Source organism: Gouania willdenowi, chromosome 16, assembly GCF_900634775.1.
Source record: "Gouania willdenowi chromosome 16, fGouWil2.1, whole genome shotgun sequence".
Taxonomy (NCBI): domain Eukaryota; kingdom Metazoa; phylum Chordata; class Actinopteri; order Blenniiformes; family Gobiesocidae; genus Gouania; species Gouania willdenowi.
In genome coordinates, this window is record NC_041059.1 from 22,861,040 (window position 1) to 22,880,289 (window position 19,250).

Sequence of the window (19,250 nt, forward strand, 5' to 3'; positions counted from 1 at the left end):
CTGACTGTAAAGGAATCTCAGGATGAAGGCGAAACATCTGTTGCGCTCCCTCTACTTTTTACAAACTCACAGACAAAGAACATGGTGACTTCACACTCCACGTGGCCCCACATCCCAGTGCTGAGCAGCTCCACACAACTGGAGCTTGTGTTGAGAGCAGATGGAGAATGGAGCTCCTCCTGTGGGTTTAGAGCTGCCCACACCTGCACAGGGCTGGAATCTGCATACACATAACTGCTCCTCCCATCCTGAGGACAAGACACACAGCAAAATCATTTGTTAATAGGCATGGAACGATTCACTCAACTCCCGATACGATTCGATTCACGATACTGGGTTCATGATATGATTCTCTCACAATTTATTTTACAAAAAAACTATAAAAAACTATACTGTTTTCCTTTAATTTTTCATTGTCAAAAGAATCCCTTGATAAACTATTCAAAACAATGCAATTTACATAAAAATAAATCTTGAATGAAATAAATAAAGGAATAATACAAATGAAGTATTGAAATAATCTAAATTCTGGTTCTATAGTAAACAATGCAAAACTGCATAACAGTTATTTTTAAAAGTGCAACTGAAAATGTATTGAAATGAAAATGTCAGATTTTTTTTTTTTTGGACCAGCAGAGGGCGCTGGTAACCCAGTGGCCGGTTGGCATGCAGATATCTTGCAGTGAAGAAGAGATGCTATGCTAGCAGACAGAGCTAATAGAAAAATGTGACTTTTACAGATATTCACGTAATATTACAGATATTTTTTGGTGCTAAAGGGGTAAGGAATCATTAATGAACATGTTTAAAAGTAGAAGGCGGCCAGTAAGAAAGTATTAGCAGATTCTGCCCGCTGCCAACACTTCTGGATAGCGCTCTCTGCTGGTTAAAAAAAGTACTGCGATTCAATTTTCACAGCATCGATGTGAATCGTGATACCTATGAATCGATTTTCAACTGCCTTACGATTAATCGTTACATCCCTATTTGTTAATCATATATAATTCAAATTTATGTACAGTAGATTTCCAAATAACAGTTTCCTGAGATGTGAAACACGTGCCTTACCGTACTTTGTGCCTGCACTCCTATGTACACGCTGGTCAGTCCTGCCTGACTGACATATTCAGCCATGAGTTGGTTTGTGTGTGTAGTTTTTGGCATGGCCAGGGATCCTCCTCTTAGTTTGCAGTTCATTGAAGCCTCTTTGAACTTCTTGGGCTCTTTAACCAGGAGGTAATATCTCTCCTCAGTCTCCCTCAAGCCCAATGCAACTGCAGAGAAACAGTGAAAATGTAACAGGAATTCAAAAACTTTCCTTCAATAATTGTAATAAAGCTTTAAAAAGTAAATTATTAAGTCATAACTACACACTTTCCATAATTCATTTTTTCCCCCAGCTGCTGCCAGACTTGTGGCACAGGACATTAAAGAGGGCAGATACCACAGTACTCTTCCATTGAGAAATTAATCCCCCATGCTGGACAATTTTACCTCACGCTCTCCTATGTGCAATATGTAAATTAAATTTAGGTTATATTTATTCATCTTTTTGTTGAGTATATGTCCTTTACTTGTTTTTGCACCTTTACTTATACTGTTTTGGCTGATTTGTTGTTGTTTGTATTTGTTAATTTAATCTGACTCTGGGCACAAGAATTCCGTTTTACCTCTTCTTTTTTGGCATGTGCATATGGCAATAAACTTTGTTCTATTCTACTTGACAGATAAACTGGTAAAAAACACACAAACTACCAGGTCAGAACATTTAATTGTGTTCTATCAAGGTCAATGAAGGCACAAAAAAGGAATAGATTCACATCTGCAGAACTTAAATCCTACTTCATTTATTAAAAACCTTTTTTTTAATTGTTGTTGTTAAATGATAAAAAGAGGGACAAAAAACATGTTTTCCCATATCACATGACTGTACAATTACGTCAATAGCTAAAGCCAAACATTAGAGCTCAACCTGAGTTTAGTATGTGGCCCTCCCACCCCCTCACCTGTCATGTTTGAATGTAAAACATGTTTTTACCATTCTTCATAAACTTGACAGCGTTCCGCAGCTTGCCTATATTCACATCCAGCATTCCAACCACCGTCCTGTACCTCCCACAGTCGCATGTTGTGCCTATTTGAAAAGACTGAATTTAGCTGTAAAGTGTACATAATTGATGAAAAACAAATGTTATGTTTAAGTGTACCCATATGGGCATGATATTCAGGGTAATCTGTGTAATATGGCCCAATGATGTTTGATACAAACACCATTTATCATGTTTCTTTATTAACATCTTTGATTACAGTTGAAAAGCTGCTTAATTAAAAACAAACACCAAACTAAATCATTATATTGATCAAACAGGACTCACCTGCTTTTCCCTTGAAACCTCCTGGTCCATTCTGACCTGTATCACCTTTGTCACCTGCAGAAAGTAAAAGACATTACTAGACTTCAACCAAATATAGGATAGCTTAAAATACCATTTAATAATCACAAGATGTTCACACGATCAAGATATTTGATGCATTTACAATAAACTACCACTAGATGTCAGTATTTGGACACATTAACTTTGACTGTGCTGGAACACAACTACACTCAGGCCAAAGTTTATTCTGGGCATCTCAAACCATGGGCTCAATGAAATGAACTGATATTAAAATGAATTTCAGAATTGACATAAAATGTAAATTTTTTTGGCCAGAGCGAAAAACATGCGTCAGAGTTATTGCAGAATGTTTTAATTGTCGTACTTTGTTGGTCACTAATATAGTTTTGTACTTTTCAATGATGTGTCATGATCATGTGGCTGATCCAAAGTATATTGCTAATAATTTGTAAATGTGTTGTGGAATTTTTAAAATCTTTGCAATAATTTGTAAATGTGTTGTGGAATTTTTAAAATCTTTGCAATAATTTGTAAATGTGTTGTGGAATTTTTAAAATCTTTGCAATAATTTGTAAATGTGTTGTGGTATTTGTAAATGTGTTTCTTCTCAGTCACCGTACTAATTGACCTGTAGCTTGAGAACTACATATTTCTTTTGTTTTTAAGGGACCTAATCTTGCACACAGTATTAGAGATGTTGCGATACAAGTTTTTCACCTCCGATACGATACTGATATTGCGGCCTTGCGTATCGGCCGATACCGATATTGATCTGATACGATCCAGCACGGATCATACATACTTTGATGACTTATTTTGTAGTGTGGAATGTTAGAAAAGGCTTGTTCATGTGATGTTACTCAAACAGAGAACAATAGTCAGCAATAGTAGGTATGAGAAAAACTGAAACATTCGTTATTAACCAATTGGTTACATTTCGTTACATTTTAACCTTCAACATAATATCTACAGTATTCTACAATTGAATAAAAACTTTGTTGGAGAGTAAACCACAGTCACCTATGAATAAAATGTGCTGGAGCGGAACATTTTTTTCGGAGCGCTTTTATCGGTGATTTTAGATGCAGTCTGATAAAATCCGAGATTCATTTTCTGGCTAATATCGGACCGATATCCAACATCCCTATCGGATCGGGACACCCCTAGACAGTATATTACTGTCACTCCACATGTTGTTGATTTGTATCATGAGTGCTTAAATGTAACACAGGATAAGTGTCAAAAATGCCCTCTTGAGTTTTGACTTTGCTGTGAAGAAAAACCCTATCTGGCAGTTGAACATTTTGGGGAAGTGGACAGAAGTACAAACATCACAAAGACCTGGTTTAGAATGCAGAACTATGAGAACATATACAGTACATACTGTATCTGCACAATCTGATCAGCTTTAGTTACAAGTTCAACAAAGACTTTTTCTTACACAAATCCCCTTATTTGTGTGTGTGTGTGTGTGAGTGCGTGAGTGTGTGTGTGTTATGAAGGAATTTTCACATCTGACTTAATTTGTTCTTTGGTTTTATTCGAGGCCACAGGCTCAAAGGAAGAATAAAAAAAAAAAAAAAATCCATTATTGTGAGCTTACGTCTTTGTCTGCAGCAGCTGAGGTAGAAACACTTTCCCGTAAGTGTTTAAAAATGATAAATACAGAGGAAAGTGAGTGTTTGGGAAAGAGGGCAGATCATTAAAGTTTAAATAGAAATTTGATGGCAATAGAACCATATATGACATCATGCTGGCCTTTTTGAATTTTCCTTCATTTGGGATACAATACCTTAGCCTGTGAGGTTTCCTTATTGTCACACTTGATTTTTTTTTTATCACTAGTGTAGACAAGGTATTGAAATGACTTGTTATACTGTATAGCACAATCAAAAGAATAAGGAGGACAGGCAGCTTCAGTGAGTGTGTTTATTACCTCCACCTGTTTGTCTGTTGGCAGGATTACGTCAAAAGTAGTGAATGGATTTTGACCAAATTTGATAACACTTTACTTGAAGTTTTATACATACGGTATAAGGCTGACATTACACTGTCTTTATCTGTCATTAGCATGAAAAGGTGTCACGAAGGCTGAATTACGACACCTTTGGAGCTATGTTGGCATTTCTTGGGTTAGGTGGCGAGATCCAGTGGGGTTAAGGGTTAGGGGTTAGGGTAAGGATTTGGGAATGACACTTATTGACAGCCTTCATGACACCTTATTCATGCTAATGACAGGTGTCATGCCATAATAATGACAGCGTGGTGTCAGCGTTATGTACAAAATGTCAAGTTAAGTGTTACACAAAATTTTAACCAAAGATTGACTTTACATGGAAGGCAAGGCAAATGTATTTGTATAGCACATTTTATACACAAGGCAATTCAATGTGCTTTACACGAATAAACAAATGCCACAGAAAAAAATAAACAGTTTAAGAACATTAAAATCAGCAGTAAAAAAATTAAACATTAGGATTCCATTACATTTTGGAGGGGATTTTGATCAATGTGCTGATTCTGTTGATAAAAAAAAAGAAATAAAACTTGAAAAATCCCTATCTCTGGCAAAATGTCATAAATTTATATCTTTGTTTGTAATGATCGATCTTCATCTATCAATTACAGTCGGTTTGGTTTCTCACCCTACTGAGTTTATCGGGATCCGATCAGGATTGTGCGATTGCGCATTTCATTGTAATTTTTCTGAAAAAAATGGGGATAACCATTTAAACCTATGTATTGTTATTATAGGGGCTATACATTTATTCCAAGCCTTTAAAGTGTGAATGATCATGGAACCAGAATCAGGATCACTGATCCAGCTAACTGCCAATATCTGTCCTAGAGGATATTTGGCGCTTGGCCGAGGTTTGAGCTCTTATTAGATCTATTTCAGCTACACTGTGTTGGACCTTTGGGATTGTAAACGTCTCATTCAAACCTCTGTCTCCAGCAGGCCCCATCTTCCCCATTGGGCCTGTTTCTCCTTTGGCACCAGAATCTCCTGGTTCTCCTGTGGAAGGTTGGAACCCGTAAGAACAAGATGAAGGAGAAGAGGTGATTCATTGAAGCAGACAGTAGTTTGAGCTATGATCATTCATCCATCCTGTTCAGTGCGGCCATCCGTCCACGACCACACAGAGATAGACAAACAATGAGCGTCCTATATAAAAAACCATTCAAGTTGATATCTCTTGTATTTGTTTAGACTGTCACAAGGTCACAAAAGCACCCAGGGAGAGGTTGAGGGTGCAAATCTTAATAACATGTAGACAAAAATGTATCACACCCCTTGTTTGGAAACTCCTTATTCATCAATTGTGTTGCAGCTTTATCCATCATCGACTTTAGAAAGTGTCAAAGGTCAAAGTGAACGTGCAAGGTCACAAACATCAGTGTGGATGGAAAGTCCATGTGCCTGCATGTGTCAGTGTGTGTCTGCATCTACATGTGCTGCATGTTTGTGTGGGAAAGATGGAGAACAGACAGCTAGGCCATGTGCCAGACCTAAAATGAGATTTTCCTCAGGAATCTATTCAAGTTGAAATTGATGGTAGTGGAAATACTAAGTGACGTCGATTGCCTTCAGAGGGATTTGCAGTTTCACACACTCTGTGAAAGGAAGAAGGCGTGAGATCATTTGGATTATTATATGGTCTGATACTTTGGGAATGTTTTTTGGTTTTGCTATTTTAGGGGAATTTATCTGCAATGGCTGAGAAGTGCCCTCACAAATGTTTTCACAGCACTTTGAATTTAGTTCATTGTGATCAACTCTGTAGACTCTAAAATCAGATTATTGTTTTGGCTGTTCTTACGCTTGCCAGTTAAACCGTCTATCTAAAACACTAGATAACAGTTCTTCCTATCACAGCACTCTCTCACTTAATGGTCAAACCCCCAAGTCTGTTTAACGTCTGAATTCCCCAGCTGCTGAAGGATAAAGAGGATAAAGGCTGGGCTTTTCACTGGAAACTTGGGAACACAACTTTCCCAGCTTTGATAAAAACTCTTACAATAGAAAGGTTCCAGACTATTAAGCTTGCATTGTAAAAGTAAAAAAAATAAAAACGTTGGAAAAAAACAGCATATTAAAAAGCATAGGACCTAGATTTTCCATTTCCTTTTTAAAAATGAATTAATAAATAAATAAAACCTGTTCATAATGCTAAAACCTCCTCTCCTGTGGCAGTTTTCTTTAAGACAACAATACTCGCTCAAATCCAGCTCACGTTGACATTAATGAACTTTGGGCAACAGAACATTTTTGTTGGCCAATGAAGCATTTACAGTCATTTATTCCCTTTTAACAGGCCAAAATTAAGCAACTGTTTCCTCTAAAACAGGATAAATTAGGAAAGGGAATGTTCTGACCAGCTGACGTGTAACAGTTACAAAATCATCATTAAAAAAATAAATAAACTGCATTCTCGACCTCTGTATCCATTCACACGCATTAAAAAAGCCTCCAAAAATTACTGTGGGTGAAATGGTGAATACTTGTTGGGAAGTTAATACTGGTCGATGAGAATATGATTTTTCCTTTGGAAATATGTTTACCATTTCTGGTATTTGACCATCACTTAGACTAATGAGAGCGCTATTGTGTTCGCCCCAAATGAAAAAAATAAAGCTTCGCGAGACAAAAGTATGACACAATCACAATTGTAATTGTAATTGAAAAAAAAAAAAAACTGAGTTCAGATAATTGACTTTGTAATTGTAATTGGCATGAAAATTCTATAAAAAACTGTCAATTACAATTTAATCAAACACAAACCTGGGGAACCATGTTACAGTTATATGGCTTATACATATGTAGTTAACAAATATTAAAACATATTTCATATCAAGTTTACCTTAATAACTTAAATTGTGGGGTATACTGACAGAAAAAAGGCTCAGACGCCCACACAAAAAACATTAATACTAATATTTTCATCGATTAGGAAGCCTAACAAAATAACCAAGAGATGGAAAACAAATTGCATGATAAATCATATTTTTTAGTGTATTTTACAGCTGATTTAAGACATGGATTGAAACCAACCCGTTATCATAAGAGATGCTAATAGAAAGCTAACACAGACTAGTAATTGTGATTAAATTTAATTTAACTTTAGTATTTTGCGTAATTTGTATTGACTTTCAGGAGAAAAATGGTCATTGTAATTTTAATTGTAATTGGAAAAAATGCTGGTCAATGCAATCATAACTGAGTTGTAATTGAACATTGATTAAAGAAAATTAAATTAAAATTGTAATTGACCCCAACATGGTGTACGTTGACAGTTTGCGTCTTCGTGCTTGTGTTCCTTTGGTAAATAAGAGTTGGTTCTTTGTGTAAACCAGGTTGTCTACCAGCTCTGTTGGAAAACATATGGCGGAGCAAATGCGTCCTGTTGCTTTTTCAGCAGGAATTACTGCTTCTGCTTTCATCGCGTAAACACGGTACTTTTTGTCAGTGTGTCCGTCAGTCACAGAGGAGAAATCTGTTTGGTTAAGGAAAATAGTCTGTCAGGAGCAAAGGCTGGAGTCAGTCATAGTAACCAGTGGCCTTACTTTGTTCAAAAAGCAGCAACACCCACAATGACAATATTATCTTTGAGCAAAATCCATTAAGGTTAGACTGTGTGTGAATAGCTGCAGATATGTGTACACACATACACATATCTTCAATGTAAATATACAGCCCTTTCACTTGGACACACTTGGTATTGTGAAGCTATTGTTTTTATTATTATTATTATTATTATTATTATTTTATTCCGTTTGCACTGACCAATAATGGTTTTATAAAGAAAATCTATTTTCTGTGCTCCTAATAAATCAATCATTTTGATTAAACTTGTCAAAAATATGTATATTGTGGCCCTCAGTATCCATATTTTTTGAATAAGCTTTTTTCTTTTTTTTTTTTCCATCTTTAGAAATAATAAATGTCTGCAAACATTCAGGACTACTGTGTGTAGAAGTTAGTAAATACATTTCACTCGGTTTGTTTGTCTAATACAGCTAAAAGCACAGCCTACCATTGGGCCAAATAGCTGCACAGTGGTACTCCAGGTACAGCGAGTGTTACAGGCCATTGAGTCGCTGTGACAATGTAAATGTGAATCTATGAATCAAATGTTTAATAATTGAAAATATCTTTTTTTTACCTGGAAGCCCTGGAGGTCCACTTTTCCCCAGTTTTCCTTCATCACCCTCTTCTCCACATTGACCTTGGTCACCTGTAATTAATGAATAAATTAGACCATGCTCTTTGATAAAAAGTGAAAGCATGTGTATTGACGGGTTTGAAAGGTACCAAAATATACACAAATTCAAAATATTTACCTGGTTCAAAAATTTTTTTTTTAATTTGTGGTCTGTAAAATTAATAGTAATATTTGTGATTTACCAAGCCTGCATCCTAAATAAAAAGTGACTTTCAAAAATGAAGCACAAATCTGATGAGGGGGAATTCTGAACCCTTGGCAGACAATTTAATTTTTTCAGCTTATTCAATTCTGTTTTATTTTAACATTTTTAAATACTCATTTACGTTTACACTGTGACTGTTCTTATTATCTCACAAGGATTGAAGAAGTTAGTGAGATATTGCCAAGTGTTTCTGTGCACACACTGCTTTTTAAATGTTTTATGGGGTTAAACCTGGGCTATGTTAAGTAAGTAAACTTTATTTATATAGTGCTTTTCACAGACAGACGTCACAAAGTGCTTTACAGTGAACAGAATGAAATTCAAAACAATAAAAAGCACAATCATAAAACCAGCTCTGGGATCTAGAAAGACTGTTTGAAAAAGGAAGTCTTAAGCTGCTTTTTAAATGTCTCCACAGAGTCAAGGGAACGCAAGGACAGAGGAAGTTCATTCCAGAGACAGGGCGCAACGGCTTTAAAGGACCTGTCTCCTCTGGTTTTGTAACAGGTTCGAGGAACCATTAGCAGGTTTTGGCCTGAAGACCTCAGACTCTGAGCTGAAGTGTAGGGCTGGATCAGATTAGTTATATAATCTGGAGACTGTCCGTGAAGCGCCTTGAACGTCAGGACAATAATTTTAAAATTAATTCTGAAGGCAACAGGGAGCCAATGGAGAGACTTCAGAACAGGAGTAATATGGTCTCTCCTGCTGGTGCGGGTTAAGAGTCTCGCTGCAGAGTTTTGAACGTACTGTTTGCTGGGTCCGGACTGCAATACCTCTATTTTTAGTTACAACCAGAAAAAGTCAGGGCCTTATGGAGTTAATGCAGCTTCTCTAATTCCTGTGGTGACAGGTAACACAGGTAAAGTTGTTAAATTAAAGAGAAACAAACAAAAAGCTTAATAGAGATAAAAATGTGACTACTAAACATGTCATCCAAAGAGTTCACCGGTGTCTCCAGTAAAGTCTTTAAAATTAGCTCTTCTTAACGTTAGATCTCTTTAATGATATTATTTTGACGCATCACTTGGACTTTTTACTTCTTCATGAAACGTGGTTGAATGATGGTGTCAGTAATACTATTCTCAATGAAAGTGCACCACAAGACATTATTTATTTCAAATAAGTGTCGTACTTGCAGGAAAGGTGTTGGAGTTGCTGCTATCTTTAAATCACTATGTCATTGGAAAGAAATAACGTTTGGTGAGTTAATCTCCTTTGAATATATGTCGTTTTTACTGAAGGGTGATTCGAGAGTTCTGTTTTTAGTCATTTATTGACCCTCCAAATATTGTAGCGAATTCATGGATGAGTTTGCTGAATTGCTCTCATTTGTATGCACTATATGCTTTAAGGGACACTTTTGGTCTTATACAACATGTGACTTGTCCGACACACACTCAAGGTCACACTTTGGATCTGATTATCTCCAAAGGTGTTGATATATCTGCTGTTGATGTAAGAGACTTAGCTCTATCTGATCATTTCATCATACATCTATTCCCCCTACTTCTGTGTGTTTAAAGAAAAGGTACATAAATGACAGCACATGTGAACAGTTTATGGAAGCCATAGAGATGACACCAACCTTGAGTGCTGAGACAGTTGATAAACCTTTGGATGAGTTTAATACAAGTCTGTAATGTCATAGATGTATTGGCTCCAATCAAAACTAAGAGAAAACCAAACACAGAAAACACCTTGGAGGAGTACTGAGATAATGCAGAATTTGAAATCTGATTGTAGAAGAGCTGAGCGTAAATGGAGATCAACAAAACTCCAAATTCATCTATAACTGTACAAAATAAGCCTGCTTTCATTAAATAATGGCTTCAAAAGTGAGGCAGCAATATATTGCTAAAAATGTCAACAACTCTCGCACATTGTTTTCTGTATTTGAAAAGCTCACAACCCCTCCAGATCAGATAGCCCTTGAATTACTGTCAACTGGAAAATACAATGAATTTGCTGTATAATTCAATGAAAAAATACAATGAATAAGATCAAACATCAGTACAAACCAGCAAAATAACAAAAAGCTTGAACAGCTGCAACCACTGAGGGATGAGTCAAATACAATGTTAAAGTGAACCCAAAAACAATAGAGGAAACTATTCAGCTGCTGAATCCATCAACGTGTTGCCTTGGCACAATACCCTCAAACTTCTTTAAAACTGTTGTAAAGTCAATTGTCACTGATTTGTGTCAGATAATTAACTGCTCATTCCAATCAGGCACTGTACCAAAATCTCTGAAAGTAGCTGCTGTAAAACCTCTGTTAAAAAATAGAACACTGGATGCCTTTATATTGGCTAACTATAAATCAATCAGCGACCTTCCATTCATGACCAAGATCATTGAAAAGGTGGTCTTCAACCGAGTCAATTTTTAACATTCAACAAACTATTTTATAAATTTCAGTCATGCTTTTGTTCTCATCACAGCACTGAAACTGCTCTGATCAAAGTGATCAATGACATAAGGTTGAACACTGATTCAGGAAAAGTTTTGTTCTCATTCTATTGGCTCTAAGTGCTGCATTTGACACTAAAGACCATACAATTTTGTTGCACAGATTACAAACATGGGATGGAATAAATGGAAAAGTAATGCAATGGTTTAAGTCATACTTGGAGGAGCGAAGTTATTTTGTAAGCATTGGAAACTTTGAATCAGATTACCAATGTCCTGTGGGGTTCCTCAGGGCTCTGTTCTTGGACCCCTTCTGTTTAGCCTTTATATGCTTCCTTTAGGACACATTTTACACAACTGTAAGGTTGATTAACAGAGCAACGCAGATGACACACAACTATATCTATCACTGAACCCAGGTGACTATGGTCCCATAGAGGTGTTGTGTGACTGCTTACAAAAAGTAAGCTGCTGGATGAGTTAAAACTTTCTTCAACTAAATCATGAGAAGATGGAGGTGATTGTCTTTGGTAACAAGACAAAGAGGACTGCTGTCAGCAATTATCTTGAGTGGTGCTTTTGAAACTCTGACTGAAACCTGTCGTAGATGTTGTGATGCTCAACGAAAGATATCAGTTGTATTGCTACCACCTCTTCCAGAGTTTTTCGCCAAGAAATGGAGCTTTGATATTGACCGAAAGTTCTTAAGTTCTGAGCTGTCCAGACTGGGTTTCTTTAGCCTTTGTTCTACCACTGCATGTTTAAAGAAGCTGGGAAACACCACAGCAGAAAGAGACAGATTGCACCTTTTGGTGACTTATGGCCCAATCAAATCAACAATGTTTACAAAAAGCTTAGAGGGGAGAACATCAACCAAGCTCGAGGTGGGACTCATTTTAGCTGTAAGTGCAGCGATGTCTTCCAATGACACTGGCTCAAATCCCATCCAGACTTGTGGGGGCGGTTCAGCAATGACTGGGCCACAGCAAGAGGGTGCTTGGATTTTACCTTTAGTGTCTCTGATCTTATCGAGAAAACAGTTCATAAAGTCATTGCTATTTGCGTTACAAGGCACGGAGGTAGCAGGTAGGGTACTGGACACCAAAGAATTTATAGTGTCAAATAGCACCTTCGGATTTCCCTTGTTAGAAGCTACCAACTGGTTAAAATATTTTGGTCTTGTGTCTTTAATTAGATCATTCAGGGAGGAGATAAGGTCTCTAAGATGCAGCCTGTGGACCTCGAGTTTGGTAGATTTCCAGAAGTGCTCAGTTTTCCGGTACAGTCTCCTTAAGTTCAAAATACTTTCATTTATCCAGGGACATGGCTCTACAGGGCAACATTACTGGCTTTAAAGGGAGCAACTCGGTCCAAGATCGTGGTACATTGTGTGTTTAAAGAATCCAAGAATGTATCCACATTGGTTAATTCTAGTAAAGCATGATGGTCAAACAAGGCACGAAAATTGTCAGCCGTGGACTCTGTAATGATCCTCTTCTTTGCCCTTCTGAAGGCAGACCTAGGCTCGGAGGGCACATTTAGATCAAATGAAATGCGTCTATGATCACGTCCTCGACACACACATTGGCAACATGAGACCAAGAGAGAACACCAGGTCCAGGGTGTGGCCCTTACTGTGGGTGGGGCCTGAAACATGTTGTTTATAATCAAAGCTTTCAATCATAGATAAAAGATTCACTGCTGGGTTGGACCTATCATCCTCAATGTGCAGGATTAAAACTAAACACTAACAGGCTTTGTAATTGTGATTACACGGTATTCTGCTGTCCTTGGTCAAGGTTGAATTAACTACTCATTTAATCCTCATTTATTCGTAATACAAGAATAGCTCCTCATGTTCTACTTAATAGAATATGATGTTCTTGTGAAACTGTTTTGAAAAACGTTGTTTCAGAGGTACCAGGAAATGTAATGAATCCTTTTTCAAATAAATAAGAGAACATTTCTTTTGGTATAAGAGGCTAGGAAATATGCAAGCCCAGCTCCTACACAAATATTCACAGACTGACTGTATCGTCACGTCTATCTGGATGAGTTTTGTATAAATAATCAGTTCATTTTTGTGGCAGCTGTCGAAACAAACATTTTCACAGTGATTCTTTCTTGTTGAGAGAAAATTTGAGGGGAAAAAAAAAACCCCAAATAGTGTTAAAGTTTCTGACGTGTCCAACTGTGTCCATTCATCTTTTGACTTTTGTATTACTGCAGCTTTGAGAAGTAGGTACAGTTTCTGTAAATGCAACTTTTATCCATGAGGGGAACTTGCAAATCACTGTTTAACAAGTTGCTTAAATGAGGCTGAAAAAAATGAAGCAATTGCTTAACTATGGTTTTTACTAGACATGTCTGTCTGAATCAGCAGGAGAAGGAGCTACTTAATGTCATAAAAGAGAAATCACACAGTGAGGCATTCCCTCCAAAAAGACTCCAGGGTAGCAGACAGTGTGCTTGTAAACTGCAGGACATTTAATGTTTGGTAGATTTATCATCAGTTAAATCCTCAAACTTGATGCCATTAATTTACTCTACAAATGTTTGTGAAACTTAGAGATACCTACTCAACAGTTTACGACCATTTCTTTGGGGACAAATGTTTAAACACCTTCATATCATCAATATTAGACAAAAAAAACACAATAGTGTGAAATAAAACATCGATCTTAAAAGATAAATGACTTCTATTATCACACAAACAGATATATTTTACCTTTAGCTCCAGGTATGAGAGAATTGGTGCAGACTTCAGGAGATCCCAATAAACTGCTGAACAAAATCATGAGCATACAAATCAAGAATAGATGCACCATCTTCAGACCATCACACAGTTAGAGGAAAATTCAGGATTCCAGTTTAGCCTGGGAAACACCCGCCTCCAGCAAGCCTAAACTGGAGTTCAATGGACATGCATACTGCAAATAATTTAAAGAAGGCACACACACGCACACACACGCTCGCGCGCACACACTTGTTTATAGAGTTATCAGTTAATTGTCCGGCTGTCAAACAACACTCTCCAGAGTTCTGAATTCCTTTGTATCTGTTGTTCATTAGTTCAATAGATGCAAAATTCATGGTGATAAAGAGGAAAGTAGAAATTTGCACTGAACAGGAAAGTCTTTACAAGGACATTGTGAGATCTATTATGCAAAGTACTCATCATTGTTCATAAACAATTACTTGTTACTTGGTTCTTACTTTTGGTTGGTTCAGTGTGGGAACAATAAAGTTATTGGTCAGACTTAAATTTTTTGAAGAGTAAATTCAGCAAAACAAACACACATGCACACACACACGTATTTAATTTTATAATTTTGTATAATAGTGTGCAGCTGTTTACTTGTAAGCTGAGACTGCAAATTCACATTTGCTTTTGTCTTATTATTGAAAAAATACCTTGTTTTAGATTTGATTTAGTCATCGTCTGACTTACAGTAATGTGATTATGTAAATCAAGTAAGGGTTTAGTAAACTAAAACAAAAATTTAAAGGAGACATATCATGCATTTAAGTGCTTCCTTTTTTACATATAAATCATACAGTTGTGGTCTATATAAAGCGGAACTGCAATGCTTGGGTCTGAATTCCTCATTATTATAGCTCCACAGGCCCCTTTTCTACCCCTTTTCTGATGTGCTTCTAAGAGCAACTTGTTTTGGTGCGGTCTCTTTAAATGCAAATGAGACCCTTCAAACCCCGCCCCCTCTCCAGGTTGCAGAGGTGACACTTGGTTCAACTCCACCCCGTTCAGCCATTTTTGCAGTTTGATAGAAGAGATACGGCTATGTAGCTGCACATAAACTTTTTATCCAGAGGTTATTTACAAAATGTCAACAACAGAAGACTTGTCCATCCAGCCTTACATGTTTGAGCCAGAGTCGGACCCGGCGGAGCGAGATGAAAATGAAGATGATGAATCTGCAGGACCCTAACAAGTGAGCTAACACAAGCACCGAGCTAACGCTAGCGCCAAGCTAACGTCACAAAATGCATTTAATACAGTCTTTTCGGAGACAAAAAAACGGCAAAATGAAATGACTAATGAAAACTTTAGACTTAAATTAAATCACGTAGGCCATATCATCAAGGATCTAAAACGAGCACACAGCGCTAACATATGAAGACGGTGAAACTGCTAATGCTAATAAAACAATGACAGGGACGTCTTATCATCACACTTTTTAGCATTATTTACAGTAAAAATAAAAACGAGAAATAAAAATGGGGGATTGCTCGACGTGTTGGACCTGGAGTCCTAATTTCGCAGTTCCGCTGCAAATACTGTGACGTTATTGTTCAAAAAATGTAATAGAGAATAGAAAAATTGAAACAGAATGAAAAATATGAACAGAATATAAAGATATCAACGGAGCACCTGAAGAGACTAATTTGAACTTTTCTGTACTTCTAAACACTCTAAATATACAACAAAATGCATTTAAGGGCTAAAAAAGTGGATTTAGCATGATATGTCCCCTTTAAAGTTATAGACCAGCATTATTAATATGACTCCAAGGTGAATTCTGACACCTAAGGGTTATACTGACAGGGAGAGGTTATACTGACTGCGAGGGGTTATACTGACTCTAAGGAGTTATACTGACACCGAGGGGTTATACTGACCCCGAAAGCATCAGCTAATGCATCCTCAATTGCACTTTTATTGCAAAACGCAGTTGATCTAGTTTCAGTTTATTTCTGTTGTTGGCAAAAAGTATTACCAAAGAAAAGTGGGAAAAACTGTGACAAGTATACAGTATATGATTAAAATGAACACTGGAGTGCAGTGTGTAATTACACAAGCAGTATCTGAGGAGTAACTCCTGTTGACAAGTTCATCATATTTTACTCTCATCTCCTTTTACATTTTATCACATCTTCCTGCTGGCAAAACATTTGGTCGGAAAGGTTAGAATTTAAGCAAACACAACACAGCAGATACAGTGTACGTACACATGCTGAAGAAAACACACACCCACAAAACACACAAGGGGAAAAAAAGGAAATTAATATTCTCATATTGCATTGACAGATTCAGTGTCAGAAAGAGGACTGATGTAAGGATGAGAGGTGTGAAGTGGATAATGACAGCATCTATACTCTAATTTCAGGATGGTATGTGTGCGTGCATGTGTCCACACACACACACGCACACACATACACACACAGTATTTATAATAAAAATATCCTAAATGTGTAAAATAAAACAAAAAAGTAAACAATATTTATACAAAAAGTACACGCAATTACAACAGAAATGCATAAAAATACACAAAATTAAATATTTATCCAAAAAATACACAAAATGACAACAGAATCGCACTACAATAACAAAAAATTATGATTATAAAAAAACACAACAGAAAGATACAAAAATACACATAATGACTCCAAAAAACATACATTACAAAAAATATGAAAATGAGTAAAATTTTTTTTTATATATTTATGACATACATTTATACAAAAAATGCACAAAAACACAACAGAAAGATACACAAATACACATGACTCCAAAAATCATACATTACAGAAAAATACACCAAACAAAAAAATATAAAAGTGAGTGAAAATAAAACAACAAACACATTTATCATGTTCATGTCTCATAGAATTAAACCAGGGAATTCACACACACTATTTTACTTTGTACCCACAAATGTACACCTTTATAACACAGAGTTCAGAGTACGTACGCCTCTTTGTACATCCAACCTTCAAACACATACTCATTTGGCCATAATTGACAACTCTACTTAAGCTCCCACTATATGAATACATACTTTCGACGGGCACTTTACTAGCAACCAAAAACAATTATACAAAAAAATGCACAAAAAGACAACTGAAAGATGAAAAAAAAATACACATAACTCCAAAAAACATACATTACAGAAAAATGCAAAAAAATATGAAAATGATTAAAAATACAGAAAACTAAATATTTATACAAAAAATACACAAAATGACTCAAGAATCACACTACAATGGCAACAAAAAACTATAATTATACAAAAAATGCACAAAAGCCCAACAGAAAGATACACAAATACACATAATGACTCCAAAAAACATACATTACAGAAAAATACACCAAACAAAAAAATATAAAAGTGAGTAAAAAAAAACAACAAACACATTTATCATGCTCATGTCCCATAGAATTGAACCAGGGAAATCGCACACGCTGTTTTATTTTGCACCCGCAAATAAACTCTTTATAACACTACAGAGTACAGAGTATGTACACCTCTTTGTACATCCAACCTTCAAACACATACTCATTTGGCCATAATTAACTCTACTGAAGCGCCCACATGAATGCATACTTCTGACGGACACTGTACTAGTACAATTAATGAGAGCAACTGAAGTTTGTACAAGGACAAGATGCAGAGCAAGGATCACAGATCGACACAAGGGCTCAGGAAAAGAAAGGGGTGTGACTGAGTATGTCTTTGCTCACATAGGCATCCCCTTATTAAAAAATTAGCCAACAAGAAATGTTTTAAAATCCACCAGATAAAAGTCAATTGAAGGATATAGATCTTATTGATCTTATTAAAATACAGAACAATGGCGTGGTGTGTAGCTCAGTGGGTTGAGCGCCCGCCCCATGTACGGAGGCTGTAGTTCCTCACCTGCAGCAGGTCCAGGTTCGATTCCCGGCCTGGGACCCTTTCCTGCGTGTCATTCTCTGCTCTCTCTCACCCCCTTCCTGTCAAGCAACTGTCATATAAAGGCCACTAGAGCCAAAAAAATCCTTAAAAAAAAAAAAAAAAAAAAATACAAAACAATACAGATCAAGCTGAAGTGCACAGTTGTTCTCAGGGGAACCTAATTTGCCAATGTCTTTATTATTAAGTTGCTGCAACTTTAACAAGCAGAGTTAAATAAGTTGTTGCCTTTATGCTAGTTTGCATTTCCCCTTAGTAAACAACTATACGCTGCATTGGCTGCAAACGTTTCTCTGTGCGGAGTAATTTTTTACAATTACCTCCGTTATATGCTTTTGATGTTAATAATTGCATGTCAAATGTTGTATATTTTGAGGCTTATCTTTAAAGAACAGTTTAAATAACTTATCATTTCGGAAAAAAAATAGCTTCTCACTGTTGATAAGTGTGACAGAGCTTGACTGCAGTTTTTTTTGGCTTCAGCATTGTTGGCACATATCTTACATTTTTCTGTGTCTTTATCTGTTTGTCCATTTTTCAGTGGAATTAGTTTATGCTGAGAGTTGTATGCTCTGGCAAGGAGAGCCACTATAATGCTCCAGACACAGTGATGCTAACCACAAGGGAAGAGTATGTAAGCTACAATGTTATGAATGTTTTTTAGAGTGTTGTTTTTGTATCCATGTGTTGCAGAAACATTTGTGGGGGAAATTTAAATTGGTGACATGCTAATGACTTGTTGGGGTTTTTTTTTTGTTTGTTTTTTCCGTTTTGTTTTTTCTTGTAAAATGAGACTCAGAAGAAAAAGGAAAACAATTTCTGGGCTCATTGAAAACATTAGCCTAACACTAACCCTTCTATTCTCCTGCCAACTGTTTTCCAATCATGCATGCCTAGTGCTAAACATTCTGCTGTGTTATTTTTACCTGCTGTTTTGCAGTATGTTAAATTTGTCTGGCACTGTTTTCTGAAACAGCAGCTCGTCTTCCTCGGAAACACTTCTTTGAGAATTTTGACACAAGAGAAACGCTAAGTTTGACGCTTGGAAACTGAAACAATTAGCCACGAGCCACTAAACTACAGTATATGTCTTACTGCTTTTACCAGTGGCTTGTTTTTGCTCTTGCTATTAATCATCACACTCATTTTGTATTGGAAAGTGCAACATTCCTTTGACTATGAGAGCATGTGTGCCACACACGTTCACCCTGGCTAACACACAGAGTCATGCTCACACACATAGAAACAACCCTGCTATTCTGACGGCTAATCATTTACATATGGTTTGGATTGTGTTCTCTAATTAGTAATGTGATTC

The 19,250-nt window shown here is 36.6% G+C and overlaps 1 protein-coding gene across 1 annotated transcript; it reads right to left on the minus strand.

Moving 5' to 3' along the window:
* Positions 1–17: 17 nt before the first annotated feature.
* Positions 18–14,068, minus strand: colec10 (collectin sub-family member 10 (C-type lectin)). The gene is made up of 7 exons (XM_028470540.1): positions 13,966–14,068; positions 8,561–8,632; positions 5,341–5,412; positions 2,376–2,429; positions 2,039–2,134; positions 1,069–1,274; positions 18–248 (listed from the first exon to the last, which is right to left on the minus strand). Exons 1-7 carry the CDS (start codon positions 14,063–14,065, stop codon positions 18–20), a joined length of 831 nt encoding a protein of 276 aa, XP_028326341.1. The 5' UTR covers positions 14,066–14,068.
* Between the last annotated feature and the right edge of the window lie 5,182 nt (positions 14,069–19,250).

Excerpts from the sequence above, each read along its gene's own strand:
- colec10 (XM_028470540.1), bottom strand. The coding sequence starts at position 14,065 with ATGGTGCATCTATTCTTGATTTGTATGCTCATGATTTTGTTCAGCAGT. Across the intron at positions 5,413-8,560 it reads TGGACCTCCAGGGCTTCCAG|GAGAACCAGGAGATTCTGGT; the intron begins GTAAAAAAAAGA and ends AACCTTCCACAG. Across the intron at positions 249-1,068 it reads GAGTGCAGGCACAAAGTACG|GATGGGAGGAGCAGTTATGT; the intron begins GTAAGGCACGTG and ends TCTTGTCCTCAG.